The 14636-nt window shown below is 41.5% G+C and overlaps 1 protein-coding gene across 1 annotated transcript in view; it reads left to right on the forward strand.

Moving 5' to 3' along the window:
- WWOX (WW domain containing oxidoreductase) overlaps positions 1 to 10342 on the forward strand; it is a 1357802-nt gene extending 1347460 nt beyond the window's left edge. Inside the window, exon 10 of the mRNA XM_077454509.1 lies at positions 7705 to 10342. Within this exon, the coding sequence (XP_077310635.1) occupies positions 7705 to 7893 (189 nt within the window). The 3' untranslated portion in view covers positions 7894 to 10342. The remainder of the gene's footprint in view (positions 1 to 7704) is intronic.
- The last annotated feature ends 4294 nt before the right edge of the window (positions 10343 to 14636 follow it).

The raw sequence follows: 14636 nt of genomic DNA on the forward strand, positions 1-14636 counted from the left end.
ATGCACCTGAGAGTGATATACCATGGCTGTATGCTACTAACTGCACATCCGAGTGTGTGTACAGGGACGGATGGACAGCATTTGTACAGGCAGCTGTTTATGAACACATACAGTACAACTCTTGCACCTCCCAGCTTCATAAACAAAGGCCTCCTTCACAATGTATGGACCTCTTCACCTGTGTGAATGGGCCCTAAGTGTCAGTAAGCAACTATTTGTTTTCATGTGTATTTTGAAGTGTGGTACAGTAGGTTTATGGTTGCATTCGTACCTCTGCATTTTGAATTGGAAAAAGATCCCATTTGCTGTATGTCTGGTGCATTTCCACTAAAACGCAACTTCCATAGTGATGAATGGCAATCCGTGTACAATGCCAAAATGCACCGCAATGAAATTGCACCCGAATGTCGCTTATAACATGCAAATAATCTGTATGCAGATATTTCTCAGCCAAAACTCTCACTTGCACTTCAGTATTGGTCAGATAAACTGAACAAAAATCCATATGAGTCAGAGAGCAGAAATGAAAAGCCACAGAGAAAAAACGTTAATTGACAGATTACCCTATAATTAATTTTGTGCATTTAGCAAATATAGCTTTTGAAAAATAATTTGTTTACAGGCAGATAAGAGGAGTCTAGCAGAGGAACAATAACATTTGCAAAAATCTTGGAATATATATTTAGAAATTACATTTTCTTATAGTTCCAATCATTTCTGAAAGCGTGCTTACATTTGTAAAAAGGTTTTATTAGCAGCACAAGGGTTAACTTTGCCTGGTATCCCTACAATGTATGGGGGAGATTTCTTTAAACACTAACACTCCCAGCAGTGTTTGCCAGCGTGAAATACTCCTGACCAGAAATGTATGGACAGTTTTGGCTTGCAGCCCAATTGCACTTTCCGTGATGGGCTTAATTGGAGTGCCTGGGTTAATTCTCAGCCATATTTTTTTATATCAGATGTGTCAGATGATATTGCTCCTCGGCATTAGCGGGCTGTGATTTTGAAGAGGCAGAGTCCATCCTTCAAAGGAATGATGTTCAACATCGTACCTTTAAATAAGAGCCTGCAATTGATTTCTGGGAAGGAGGAGAGATGATCGCTTTGAGAAGCCTGATTGCTACAGTAGTAGAAATAAATGTGAATTTTTGCTGTTCGGTTGCCCTATAGATTGAGGTTATTCCCATGTGTAGTTCTATAGGTGCATGCATAGGGCTTGACTGTTTCATATATGTTGAGTGTAAGATATAATATACTTTATAGCATATTATCACTTATAATTATATAACTAATTAGGATATTTATTTATTTACTTCAGGTATTCATATTGCACTGTCTATTTACATATATTGTACATTCACATTGTTCCCTATCCTCAAGGAACTTACAATTTAAGGTCCATATATAACACATATACTGGGGCCAATTTAGACAGGAGACAATTAATTTACCAGCATGTCTTTGGAATGTGGAAGGCTGCAAACCGATGACCCTGGTGCTGCTAAGCGGATGTGCTAACCACTAAGCCTCTGTGCTGCCCACACATATTCCTGTTTATTCTATCAGATGAACTCATGCTGCCTTCCTAGGGTGCAAAGTTTGTGTCTTCTGCTAGATGTTGTATCAAGCTCTTTCATCACAATATACAGTGCCTTGGAAAAGTACTCACCCCATTGGCATTTTTCGTGTTTTGTTGCCTCACAACCTGGAATTAACATGGATTGTTTGAGGATTTTCATCATTTAATTTACAGAACACGCCCACAACTTTGAAATTTTTTTTTATTTATTTATTGGGAAGCAAACAATAAATAGGACAAAATAACAGAAAAAAATCAATGTGCATAACTATTCACCCCCTAAAGTCAATACTTTGTAGAGCCCCCTTTTGCAGCTATCACAGTTTCAAGTTTCTTTGGATAAGTCTCTATGAGCTTGCCACATCTTACCACGGGGATTTTTGCCCATTCCTCCTTTCAAAACTGCTCCAGCTCCTTCAAGTTGGATGGTTTGCGCTTGTGAACAGCAATCTTTAAGTCTAACCACAGATTTTCTATTGGATTGAGGTCTGGGCTTTGACTAGGCCATTCCAACACATTTACATGTTTCCCCTTAAACCATTCAAGTGTTGCTTTAGCAGTGTGTTTTGGGGTCATTGTCCTGCTGGAAGGTGAACCTCTGTCTTAGCCTCAAATCACACACAGAGTGCTCAAGAATATCCCTGCATTTAGCACCATCCAGCTTTCCCTTAACTGTGGCCATTTTCCCAGTCCAGACTGCTGAAAAACATCCCCACAGCATGCTGCTCCCACCACCATATTTCACTGTGGGGATAGTGTTCTTTGGGTGATTTGATGTGTTGGGTTTGCGCCAGACATAGCGTTTTCTTTGATGGCCAAAAAGTTACATTTTAGACTCAGACCAGAGCAGCTAACTCCATACATTTTGGGAGTCTCCCACATGCCTTTTCGCAAACTCAAAATGTGCCATTTTGTTTTTTGCTGAAAGTAATGGCTTTCTTCTGGCCACTCTGCCATAAAGCCCAACTCTATGGAGCGAACGGCTTATTGTTGTTCTATGTACAGATACTCCAGTCTCTGCTGTGGAACTCTGCAGCTCCTCCAGGGTTACCTTAGGTCTCTGTGCTGCCTCTCTGATTAATGCTCTCCTTGTCTGTGAGTTTTGGTGTGCGGCCGTCTCTTAGCAGGTTTGCTGTTGTGCCATGTTCTTTCCATTTGGTAATGATAGATTTGATGGTGCTCCTAGGGATCATTGAAGATTTGGATATTTTTTATTATACCCTAACCCTGACTTGTACTTCTCAAAAACATTGTCCCTTACTTGTTTGGAGAGTTCATTAGTCTTCATGGCAGTGTTTGGTTAGTGGTGCCTCTTGCTTAGGTGTTGCAGCCTCTGGGGTCTTTCAAAAAGGTGTGTATATGTAATGACAGATCGTGTGACACTTAGATTGCACACAGGTGGACATCATTTCACAAATTATGTGACTTCTGAAAGTAATCAGTTGCACCAGAGCTTTTTATGGGCTTCATAACAAAAGGGGTGAATACATACGCACATGCCAATTATCAGTTTTTAATTTCTGAAAAATAGTTTTATGTATATATTTTTCTAATCTTACTTCACCAACTTAGACTATTCTGTTCTGATCCATCCATCACATATAATTCAGATTAAAAAAACATTCAACTACAGCCTGTAATGTAACAAAATAGGTAAAAAGCCAAGGGGGTGAATACTTTTGCAAGGCACTGTAAAGTGAACTTGTGCAGGGCAAAGCAATTGGTTCTCTTAAATGCTTGTTTCTCCCCAGTATATATTTGTCATTTGGCCACTGTACGTAAAGAGAAATACCCTGTACTTCATAGTATGGGTAGCATGTGACTCATTGCCCTTCCCTTCACAAAGTGCTCCTTAGCCCTGTGAAAGCTTAGACCTGACCTTCAGATGGAGCTCTAGGCTACACTCCATCTATGCACCAGGCTCACTTTACTAATCTACCATGAATAGACTTTGCCCTGAATAGTGGGAGCTCTAGTTACACACAACTGAGAGATTTCGAGGATAGACATACCTTCTTCCTTATCTGCTACACATACTGTTTATATGAATTTTAAGCTGGACATAGACAGTGAAAAAATGTGCAGAATTTCAGAATAGTAAGCCTCAAGAATCCACTGAGGACTCAGTGTCTTGGAAGCACCATTTTTTTGAAAATAAGGAAAAAAACAGATATAGCTACCTTCTAGTCACCAGTCAAAAAGGGGCCCATTTGCATAACGACTTTTCAAGGCAAACTTAGTGAGCTAGCAATTATGTTTTTTTTCCTGATTGGTTGGGCAACACGCCTATTTTTTCCATCATCTTTTAGAAATAACCATTTATGAAATTGACCCATTGGGTGACCTGGACATTTGGTTTTTAGGCATGCTACTAAACCACTAGTATGACTTATTTATTTATGCCAGTAGCTAAACAATGGTCCACTATGGCAGACCTTGGCCACTGAATGCATATATTTAAGCCCATTCACTGAAGTTGGGCTTTAACAAAAGATATGAATGTCCGCCATTGCGTTACTCTTTACTCATCCCAGAAAGACTGTCATCACAGTTTTATATTGGATAACTTTAATTAAATATAATTGCATTTTTTGCATTTTTACAGCGCTTAGTCATAGCCCACTGACTAAGCACTGTTAAGTGTGAAATTCATAAGTTCATTTGTCCCATTTTTTGCTTTGGCTTGTATCTGTTGGACTTTTTACTAATAAAGGCTATATTCCGGAGTGTGGCTGTCTAGAACTTCCTTTTTGCCTCATGTTTCTATATGCTTATTCGGCACCTGGTGTTCCAGTTTTGAGGAAAGTTCTATATCCATTTCCACCTGAAGCGGTGATCCCTTTCCCCTCCACCAGTTTTTTCCCATCAGCTCTAGTTTTGAAATACAGCATAAATGCCATATACCATTACTCTGGTCGCCCTTTATAAGTCTGGATATTAATATAGCAAAATAAGTTGGAATGATTCAGGCAGCACCATGGTGCCATTTTTAGAATCAGCGGGTCATATATACCCAGGAAAAGGGCTAACATTTGGGGCACCAAAATGTGTGTTACCCTGCAATCATAAAGATTCTATTGTATCTATTTACTGTATACAAACATGGCAATCCACAAAAACACAACCTAACTACAACTATTGATATACACTATATTGACAAAAGTATTGGGGAGCTTGCCTTTACATGCACATGAACTTTAATTACATCCCGGTCTTAGTCCGTAGGGTTCAATATTGAGTTGTCCATCCTTTTTAGCTATAACAGCTTCAAATCTTCTGAGACGGCTGCTCGCAAGGTTTAGGAGTGTGTCTATGGGAATGTTTGACCATTCTTCCAGAAGCGCATCTGTGGATGAGAAGGCCTGGCTTGCAATTCATCCCAAATCTATTGGGTTGAGGCGCAGGCCAGTAAAGTTCCTCTACCCCAAACTCGCTCATCCATGTCTTTATGGACCTTGCTTTGAGCATTGGTGCGCAGTGATGTTGGAACAGGAAGGGGCCATCCCTAAACTGTTCCACAAAGTTGGGAAATTGTCCAAAATGTCTTACTATGGTGACACCTCAAGAGTTCCCTCTGGAAGTAAGAGGCCAAGCCCACCCTGAAAAACAACCCCCCACCATAATCCTCCCTCCACCAAATGATTTAGACCAGTGCACAAAGCAAGGTCCATAAAGACATGGATGAGCGAATTTGTGGTGGAGGAACTTGACTGGCCTTGCACAGAGTCCTGACCTGAACCCGATAGAACACCTTTGAGATGAAGAAGAGCGGAGACTGCGAGCCAGGCCTTCTCATCCAACATAAGTGCCTGACCTCACAAATGCACTTCTGGAAGAATGCGCAAACATTCCCATAGACACATTCCTAAACCTTGGACAGCCTTCCCAAAAAGTTGAAGCTGTTCTAACTGCATAGGGTGAGCCAACTCAATATTGAACCCTACGGACTATGACTGGGATGCCATTAAAATTCATGTGTGTGTAAAGGCAGGCGTTGCAATACTTTTGGTAATATAGTGTATTTGCTCCTGTTTTTGTGCAATCAAACATGGAATTGAGGCACAGTTTCTGACAAAGTTACTGATACAAGTTTGATTCCACCTTTGATTCTACAGTAAAACCTTGGTTTGAGAGCGTTTTGCAAGACAAGCAAAATTTTTAGATAAAATCTGACTTGATATACAAGCGATGTCTTGATATACAAGCAGCATCATGTCACAACTGAGTATAAAAAAAGAGAGACGCCTCTAAGTGTAGAAATATGGTTACCGTATATACTCGAGTATAAGCCGAGATTTTCAGCCTCTTTTTTGAGGCTGAAAGTGCCCCCCTCGGCTTATACTCGAGTCATCGCTGTCTGCCCGCTCGATCAGCGTGTCGAGCAGACAGACAGTGGCCATTCTATTCAAAAGCCGCGCCTCCGGCTCCGCCTTCGCCTGTGATAGGCGGAACACTGAATTTCCCAGCAGCCTGTGTTCCGCCTATCACGGACGTCGTATCATCCTCGTACTACGGACGAGGATGATACGACGTCTGTGATAGGCGGAACACAGGCTGCTGGGAAATTCAGTGTTCCGCCTATCACAGGCGAAGGCGGCGGCGCAGCTTTTGAACTTTACAATGGCCGCCGACGAAGAGGGCACGGGACGGCACGGCACGGGACGGGACGGGACGGGGGCAAGGCAAGGCATGACACGGGACGGATGCAAGGAGGCAAGGCACGGCACGGGACGGAGGCAAGGCACGGGACGGAGGCTCGGGACAAAGGTAGGCTGGACACACACACACACACACACACACACACACACACACACACACACACACACACATGGATGGAGACACACACAGGGATGGATGGATGGATGGATGGAGACACACACACACAGGGATGGATGGATGGATGGATGGATGGAGACACACACACACAGGGATGGATGGATGGATGGATGGAGACACACACACACAGGGATGGATGGATGGATGGACACACACACACACAGGGATGGATGGACGGACACACAGGGATGGACGGACACACAGGGATGGACGGACACACAGGGATGGACGGACACACAGGGATGGACGGACACACACACAGGGATGGACAGGCATGTCTCACCCTCGGCTTATACACGAGTCAATAAGTTTGCCAGTTTTTTTGGGGGTAAATTGGGGGCCTCGGCTTATATTCGGGTCGGCCTATACTCGAGTATATACGGTACATTTAATGAAGCTACAACATTTAGCAACTCATTGCTACCCTTAGAGGCGCCTCTCTTCTCTTTTATACTCAGTTGTGACATGACGCTGCTTGTATATCAAGGCATCGCTTGTATATCAAGTCAAAATGTATCTAAAAATTTTGCTTTTCTCTTTTACCTCTTCTGTACCTCTTCTCTTTTATACTCTGTAGCTCCTGCTGGATTTTGCTTCTAATCCCCTTGTGGAAGCTTCCATTTGTGGATGGATATTTTACAGTTACGCAATTTATCACATTACTATAATCTTTTTATATGGACTATAAACTGAAGAACTTATGAATAAATGGTTGCGGAACGAATCATCTGAGTTTCCATTATTTCTTATGGGGAAATTCACTTTGATATACAAGAGCCTTGGATTACAAGCATGTTTATGGAACTAATTATGCTCGCAATCCAAGGTTTTATTGTACTTAGGAATAACGAAAAAAAGTTGTATGTAGAGCCCCAATCGAGGTAGCAATTGAACTCCATCCTAGCTAACATATCAACCAGCAGTAATAAAAGTTAAAAGTTGTTCCTGTTTGGTGATCTGATTGCTGATTGGTTAGGCTAATCAATTCATATCGATAACGGTGATAGTTAAAAATCTTATCTAATTTTTTTTATTTATTTTTTTAAATACTCAGAGATCTAGTCTATGCCGCCATCATTTGTGGGGGTATGTTAAGAACTTCTTCTCTAGGCAATGACTAAACAGGTTACACCGAAGTTGTGCTGTAAACAAACCAGTTGTATTCTGAAAGCTCAGCAGATCTTCTAATGCTAATAATGCACTGATGTTCTTTTGGTTCTGCGTGTACAATTAACACAGCCTCATTCAATTGATACATCTCTTTTTTCTTTCTCTCTCTCTTTTAGCAACAAGGGGCTGCCACGTCTGTCTACTGCGCCATCTCCCCAGACCTGGAGGGCCTTGGAGGAATGTACTTTAACAACTGCTGCCGTTGCCTGCCATCACAGGAGGCCCAGAGAGAGGAGACGGCAGAGGCCTTGTGGGAGCTGAGCGAGAGGCTTATCCAAGAACGAGTTGGCAGCCAGTCCAAATAGCAGGGAGCTGATGTTAGGATCAAAACACACGGAGTGGTGTGTGTGTGTGTGTGTGTGTGTATGTGTGTGTGTGTGTGCGCTAGGAACCTGCCAGCTCTGGAAGCTTTCCAACCCTATCATCAAGAGGGTTTCTATATACCTCTGATACAGATTAACTAGTGTTAAATGGAATAATAGCAGTCACAACATAGTGAAAAATGTTAAGTACTAGAGGGAAATGGGGAATTCTGCAGGGTTAAAGGGACAATATCTCTTTCTTGTACTGAGTTAAGCTGATTTCTTTGTCTTAAAATTAGGGAGATTTCAAAATGGAGCCTTGATTGCTATAAAAAGACAATAAAAGGTTGAATTATAGCTCTGATTATAAGCAAAGGCGCTTTCCATTTAATTAATTTAAACATGGATGTAATAACATTGTTCACAAAGCTCTGGGTACAGTAACCCTTAATATCCAAAATGATGCTTCATGTTAGATTGTGAACAAACTACGAGCTACTAGCTTTTCTCCTGATTAGCACACAATATGGGCACAAACACTTGTACTATGGGGGAGATTTACTAAAACTGGAGCACTCAGAATTTGGTGCAGCTGTGCATGGTAGCCAATCAGCTTCTAACTTTAGCTTGTTCAGTTAAGCTTTGACAATAAAAGCTGGAGGCTCATTGGTTTCTATACAGTGCTGCACCAGATTTTGTGCTTTCTAGTTTTAGTAAATCCCCCTCCCTGTCAGTCAGAGCTTTTTTTTCAGAGAATAGGTGCAAGTACTTCCTGTTCTGAGTCACCCCTTATCTACAGCCCCTACCCACGTCTCAGCAGCATCCCTTGGTTCCACCCCCTACCCACCTCCCAGTACCCATCCCACCAAGTATCATTTTGTGGTGCTATGGAATTAGTTAAAGTGACGCTAAAGGTTCGTTTATCATACTTACCTCCACTGTGCAGCTCATTTTGCACAGAGTGGCCCCAAATTTGGTCTTCCGGGGTCCCTCAATGGCTCTCTCGGCTCCTCCTCACATCAGATAACCCCCTAGGAGAAGCGCTCTACCGGGGGATTACCTTGCGGGCACGCTCCTGAGTCCAGTATTCCGGGTCCATAGAGGCCAAATGCAGAAATCGGCCCGCACCCCGGAACCCACGTCATTGGATTTGATTGACAGCAGCGGGAGCCAATGGCTGCACTGCTATCAATCTATCCAATCAAGAGCGCGAGAACCCCGGGCAGAGAGAGAGAGAGTGCATCCTCGTGGGACAAGTTTTAGGGTTCAGGTAAGTAAAATGGGGGGCCAGTCACTGACAAGTGTTTTTTCACCTTAATGCATAGGGATGCATTAAGGTGGAAAAACACGAACCTTTACAACCCCTTTAAGGAAAACAGGGAAAGCAGTAAAATTGATTTCCTGCAGCCAGCAACAGTAGCCCCCCCCCCAACAACAATAGACCACCGCCCAGGCACCAATAGACCCCCTACAACAAAATATCCCACAGCAACAAAAGATCCACCCCAGGAAAAAAAGACCCCCGCCAGTAACAACAGATATCCCAGCAGCCAGCATTATTAGACCCACCAGCATCCAGCAAACAATAGTCCCCTCCCTCAACAGTAAATCCCTCCTAGCAAAATAAGACCTCTACAGCAACAATAGGCCCCTACCTCAACAATAGATCCACCCCAGCAACAATAGGTCCCCCAGTAGCCACCATCAATGGACCCTACACCACACCCAAGAACCCCTTGCCATTACATACATTCAGTGCTGGAACTGCATTCCCGCTGAAAGAAAAGAGTGATTGGTGAAGGACCAAGGTGGCTAGATACACCCTGATCACAGCTCCTTTCTCCATGCTGCCACTTTTTTGTTCTGCTGCCTCACTTGGTACCACAAAGCCTTGGCAAATAAATAAACCTAGCTGGGACCTCCTCCTATTGTGCATGCATGCCTTGGCTCTATTTATTTCTATAGACGAGCTGTAGGGTTGGATGGCTGGAGACAGTCACAAGAATGGCCCACCTATAGGAATTACTGAGGCAGTGATGCACCAGCTGGGATGTTTTTCATTGCAGAGGCTGTCCAGCAAGGAAGATCATGGGACTGGGGAGGAAAGTTAGTTTCTTACCAGGTGGGCTGTATTCGGTATAAGGTTTGCATACATGTGTATAAATAGGTCTAGAATACTTATATGACCAGGTGCAATAAAGGTGACGGAAGTTTAAATAAATCACTTGCATTGTCTTATACTTAAAACTGTAGTAAAGGAAACGATTGTATGTTATATTCCGGGCATTGAGAAGAGCTTACCAGATGCACTATTTTGAATGAAGCTGATAAATATCTGCGCTGTGATCTTGATTAAACCCTTTAACACTCTCTTTATCTTTGATTATCTTTTGGTTTCTATTAAATCCTTTCAATTTTAAAGTTATAAACTCTGAATAAAATTTCAGCATGATTAAGTTGTTTTTGTCTCTTTTTTTCAAGTTATAACAGGTCATCATGATCTATATTTGACATTTATGCTAGCTATCCATAGACAGCAGTGCTTTGCTGAGTTACTCTGTAGATCACAAGTGTACATAGCTACGGATAAAGGTGGGCAAAATAAACATGACTTATAATTAGGGATGAGCCGAACACCCCCCTGGTTCGGTTCGCGCCAGAACATGCGACCAGGCAAAAAGTTTGAGCGAACAACCCTATTAAAGTCTATGGGACACGAACATGAAAAATCTGAAGTGCTAATTTTAAAGGCTAATATGCAAGTTATGGCCATAAAAAGTGTTTGGGGACCCGGGTACTGCCTCAGGGGGCATGTATCAATGCAAAAAAAAAAAAAAGTTTTAAAACGACCATTTTTTCAGGAGCAGGGATTTTAATAATGCTTAAGGTGAAACAATAAACATGAAATATTCCTTTGAATATCGTGCCTGGGGGTCCCATTATTCTGCCTGTAAAGTGGCGCATCTGTGTGATGTGGAGAACAGTACCTCAGCAAAATGACATTTCTAAAGGATAAAATGTCATTTAAACTTGCTTGCAGCTGCAATGTATTGCCGGCTTCCAGCAATATAGATGAAAAATCAAGGAAAAAATTGTCACGTGGTTCCCCCCCCAGTCCATAACCGGCCCTTTGGGTCTGCTATGGATATTAAGGGGAACTCCACACCAAAATGTAAAAAAAATTGGCATGGTGGGCCCCCCAAAATCCATACCAGACCCTTATCCGAGCATGCGGCCTGGATGACAGGATAGAGGAGGGAGGGGCTAGCGAGCGCACCCCCCCTCCCCTGAACCATACCAGATTCAAACATCGGGACCATCCCTACTTATAATATACAGTAGATTTTAAAAAAATCTGTCCCAATCTACAGTGGTCCCTTTAATGCAGATATTCACCCAGATAGAGTATCTACCTAACATAAAAGCACCATCTAAAACTGAAATTAGCTTTTTGTTGAGAACTGGTGGATTTATTCCACCTTTTGCTTTTTAAATTATTGAGAGATTTAGTGGTGGATGTATATGTGGTTTGTGTCTCTACACCTGCCATAGGGTCATGAACATGTTGCTGTTAGACAGCAAGGATGTCCGCTTATTTAGAAAATCAATAGGGGATTGGGGAATTGTGCCCACGTTTGAACAATGGAATCCATGAGACTATAAGAAGTCAACAAGAGATTAAACCCATGAAAAACAAAAATTTACATTTTAGGAGGGGTTTGTCTTTCTGTGTCAGCTCCCTGTATCTAGAGAGAGTTCTGATGGCTCTGTAGATTCAGATATTCGCATGAGATACCAGAATTAGCAGAAGAAACAGATGAGAAGATAAAGAGTGGAGAAGTGATTGTTGTCACTCACCTCACTCTGATCCCTTAGAACCGGTTCAGTATGTCACAGTACATGTTGGCATTCATGGTTCCCTCGATGAATTGTAGCTCCCCAATGCTGGCAGCACTCATGCGGCCCCAGACCATGACACTTCTACCACCATGCTTGACTGTAGGCAAGACACACTTGTCTTTGTACTCTTCACCTGGCTGCCACCACACACCTTTGACACCATCTGAACCAAATAAGTTTATCTTGGTCTCATCAGACCACAGGACATGGTTCCAGTAATCCATGTCCTTAGTCTGCTTGTCTTCAGCAAACTGTTTGTGTGCTTTCTTGTGCATCATCTTTAGAAGAGGCTTCCTTCTGGGACGACAGCCATCCAGACCAATTTGATGCAGTGTGTGTCATATGGTCTGATCACTGACAGGTTGACCCCCCTTCCCTTCAACCTCTGCAGCAATGCTGGTAGCATTCATACGTCTATTTCCCAAAGACAACCTCTGGATATGATGCTGAGCACGTGCACTCAACTTCTTTGGTTGACCATGGCAAGGTCTGTTGTGAGTGGATCTTGCCCTGTTAATCCACTGTATGGCCTTCGCCACCGTGCTGCAGCTCAGTTTCAGGGTCTTGGCAATCTTGTTATAGCCTGGGCCATCTTTATGTAGAGCAACAATTATTTTTTTCAAATCCTCAGAGAGTTCTGCCATGAGGTGCCATGTTGACCTTCCAGTGACCAGTATGGGAGAGTAAAAGTAATAACACCAAATTTAACACACCTGCTCCCTACTCACAACTGATACCTTGTAACACCAATGAGTCACATGACACTGGGGAGGGAAAATGGACATTTTCCTTTAGGGGTGTACTCACTTTTGATGCCAGCAGTTTAGACATCAAAGGCTGTGTGTTGAGTTATTTTAATGGGACAGCACATTTACACCTTTGTACAAGCTGTACACTCACTACTATTACATTGTAGCAAAGTGTTGTTTCTTCAGTGTTGTCACATGAAAAGATAGAATAAAATATTTAAAAAATGTGAGGGGTGTACTCACTTTTGTGAGATACTGTATATCTCTGATACTGCAAATAGGCACTATAATTGTTCATTTTAAAGGAAACCTGTCATAAAAACAGAGAGTTGGTGTGTGGAGCACCAACTCTGTTTTTATTACGTTTCCTTTAAAGGGCACAATCAAGGTGTCTATTTGTAGTATCAGAAATTTAAAAAAAATCTATAACCCTCAATTTTTTACGCTGAACAGCCTTTTGTAGTCCAATTTCTGAAAACAGAAAGGGGTCTTCTTGAAGGGCTCCACTGATATTACCTAGAAGAAAAGATGCAGCAGTGAAAGAATATCCTCTTCCTAAAAAAACAAAATATTAAGGAAATGGCCCAAAAGGTTCATGTTAGAGATCCAGTCATTCCTTTTGCTTACTTTCAGATGCTTGTGCATTATGGGGACTGTCGGAAGTCAGTGGCTAGTCAAGGATTTGTGAGATACAGACAATAGATTAAAGTCGTCTATTCATTTAGGCAGTACAAAGTGCAGGGAACTGTAGTAATAGTGTTTTGAGGCTCTTTCACCTTCTTCAGAATAAGTGAACGCATAAAGAACAGACTAAATCAATAGTACGGGGTTTATCAACCAGGATTCCATGGAAAACTAGGGTTCCTTCACAGGTTGCCAGGGGTTCTTTGAGCAGTTTCTGCCTCTCAAAGAAGTTCCCACAGACACCATTGATCTTTCTGGCTATCTGTAAGGGGGTAATTCTTCCCAATGACCACAAGTGTAAGGACCATTCTTTCTACTGATCATCACACTAATGTATCATTTGTAGATTTGAGTTGTAGATACAGTAATTTTTATAAGGGGATCCCTGAGACCCGAAAATTATTTCAAGGGTTCCTTTTGTGTTGAAAAGGTGGAGAAATTGTGCAATAAAAATGTATTGAAATTGATTCCCTGCAGATTAGTTTTCCCATGTACAGATAATGACATAACTTAAGCTTAAAAAAAAAAAAAAAAGTTAAGTTTTGTCTGGAGTTACTCTAGGGTTCCACTTAATGCCAGCCCCTGCTGTATCTCACACTTATCTTTACCTATCAGCTTGCTGCTTCATTATCATTAGGAGCAAGAGGAAAATATTTACCAAGCTTGTCCCATAGGAGTCACGTGATCCACTATACCAGGAATTACCTATTATTACTCCTTCATTCCAGGATTGGCAAGAGAGCGAAAGGAGGAGTCCTCAATTTAAATGTGTATTGAACTGTTTTCTGGAGTTCTGATTTAAAGCCAAACTTGAGTCAAAACTTTAATGTATGTATTTATGTCTTTATTTTTTATGTACATTGGGAAATTCTAGCTGTTTATTACTGATGGAAGGAGCAGGTCAAAATGTAAACAAACATTGATACATTGTTGCCAACTGAAGCTCTCGAGAGCAGCTATTTACAATGTATGTATTTATTTTTGTACATATTTTTACACCCAAAATGCTAAAGAAAAACTAAAAAAAAAAACTATATATATATATATATATAAAATATATATTTATTTTCTATTTTTGCCTTAGTTAAATCACTCTTGGGAGATACCACCAAAGGAAAAAAAGAAACACATTTTTATTCCAAAAAAAAAATAAAAAATATATGTCCAATTTCTGTACCACTAATAGTTATTGCCAAAATAACAGATTCATAGTTGAAACATGAAAATCTCTCAGACATTTAAAGTGGAGGGCCACCCTAAAAAAAACAACAGCATTAATATTCTTAAAAAAATGTAAAAAAAAAATTGAAAAAAAATAAATGTTTACCTTACCAGAAACCCCTGTTGCTAGGTAGTCTTCTTAATCTGCCTCTTCCTACTCTGTGGTGATCTTCGGTCTTCTCTCCTCCTCGC

This window comes from Lithobates pipiens, unplaced genomic scaffold, assembly GCF_037356315.1.
Source record: "Lithobates pipiens isolate NorthernLeopardFrog02 unplaced genomic scaffold, aLitPip1_a1.2 Scaffold_10, whole genome shotgun sequence".
Taxonomy (NCBI): domain Eukaryota; kingdom Metazoa; phylum Chordata; class Amphibia; order Anura; family Ranidae; genus Lithobates; species Lithobates pipiens.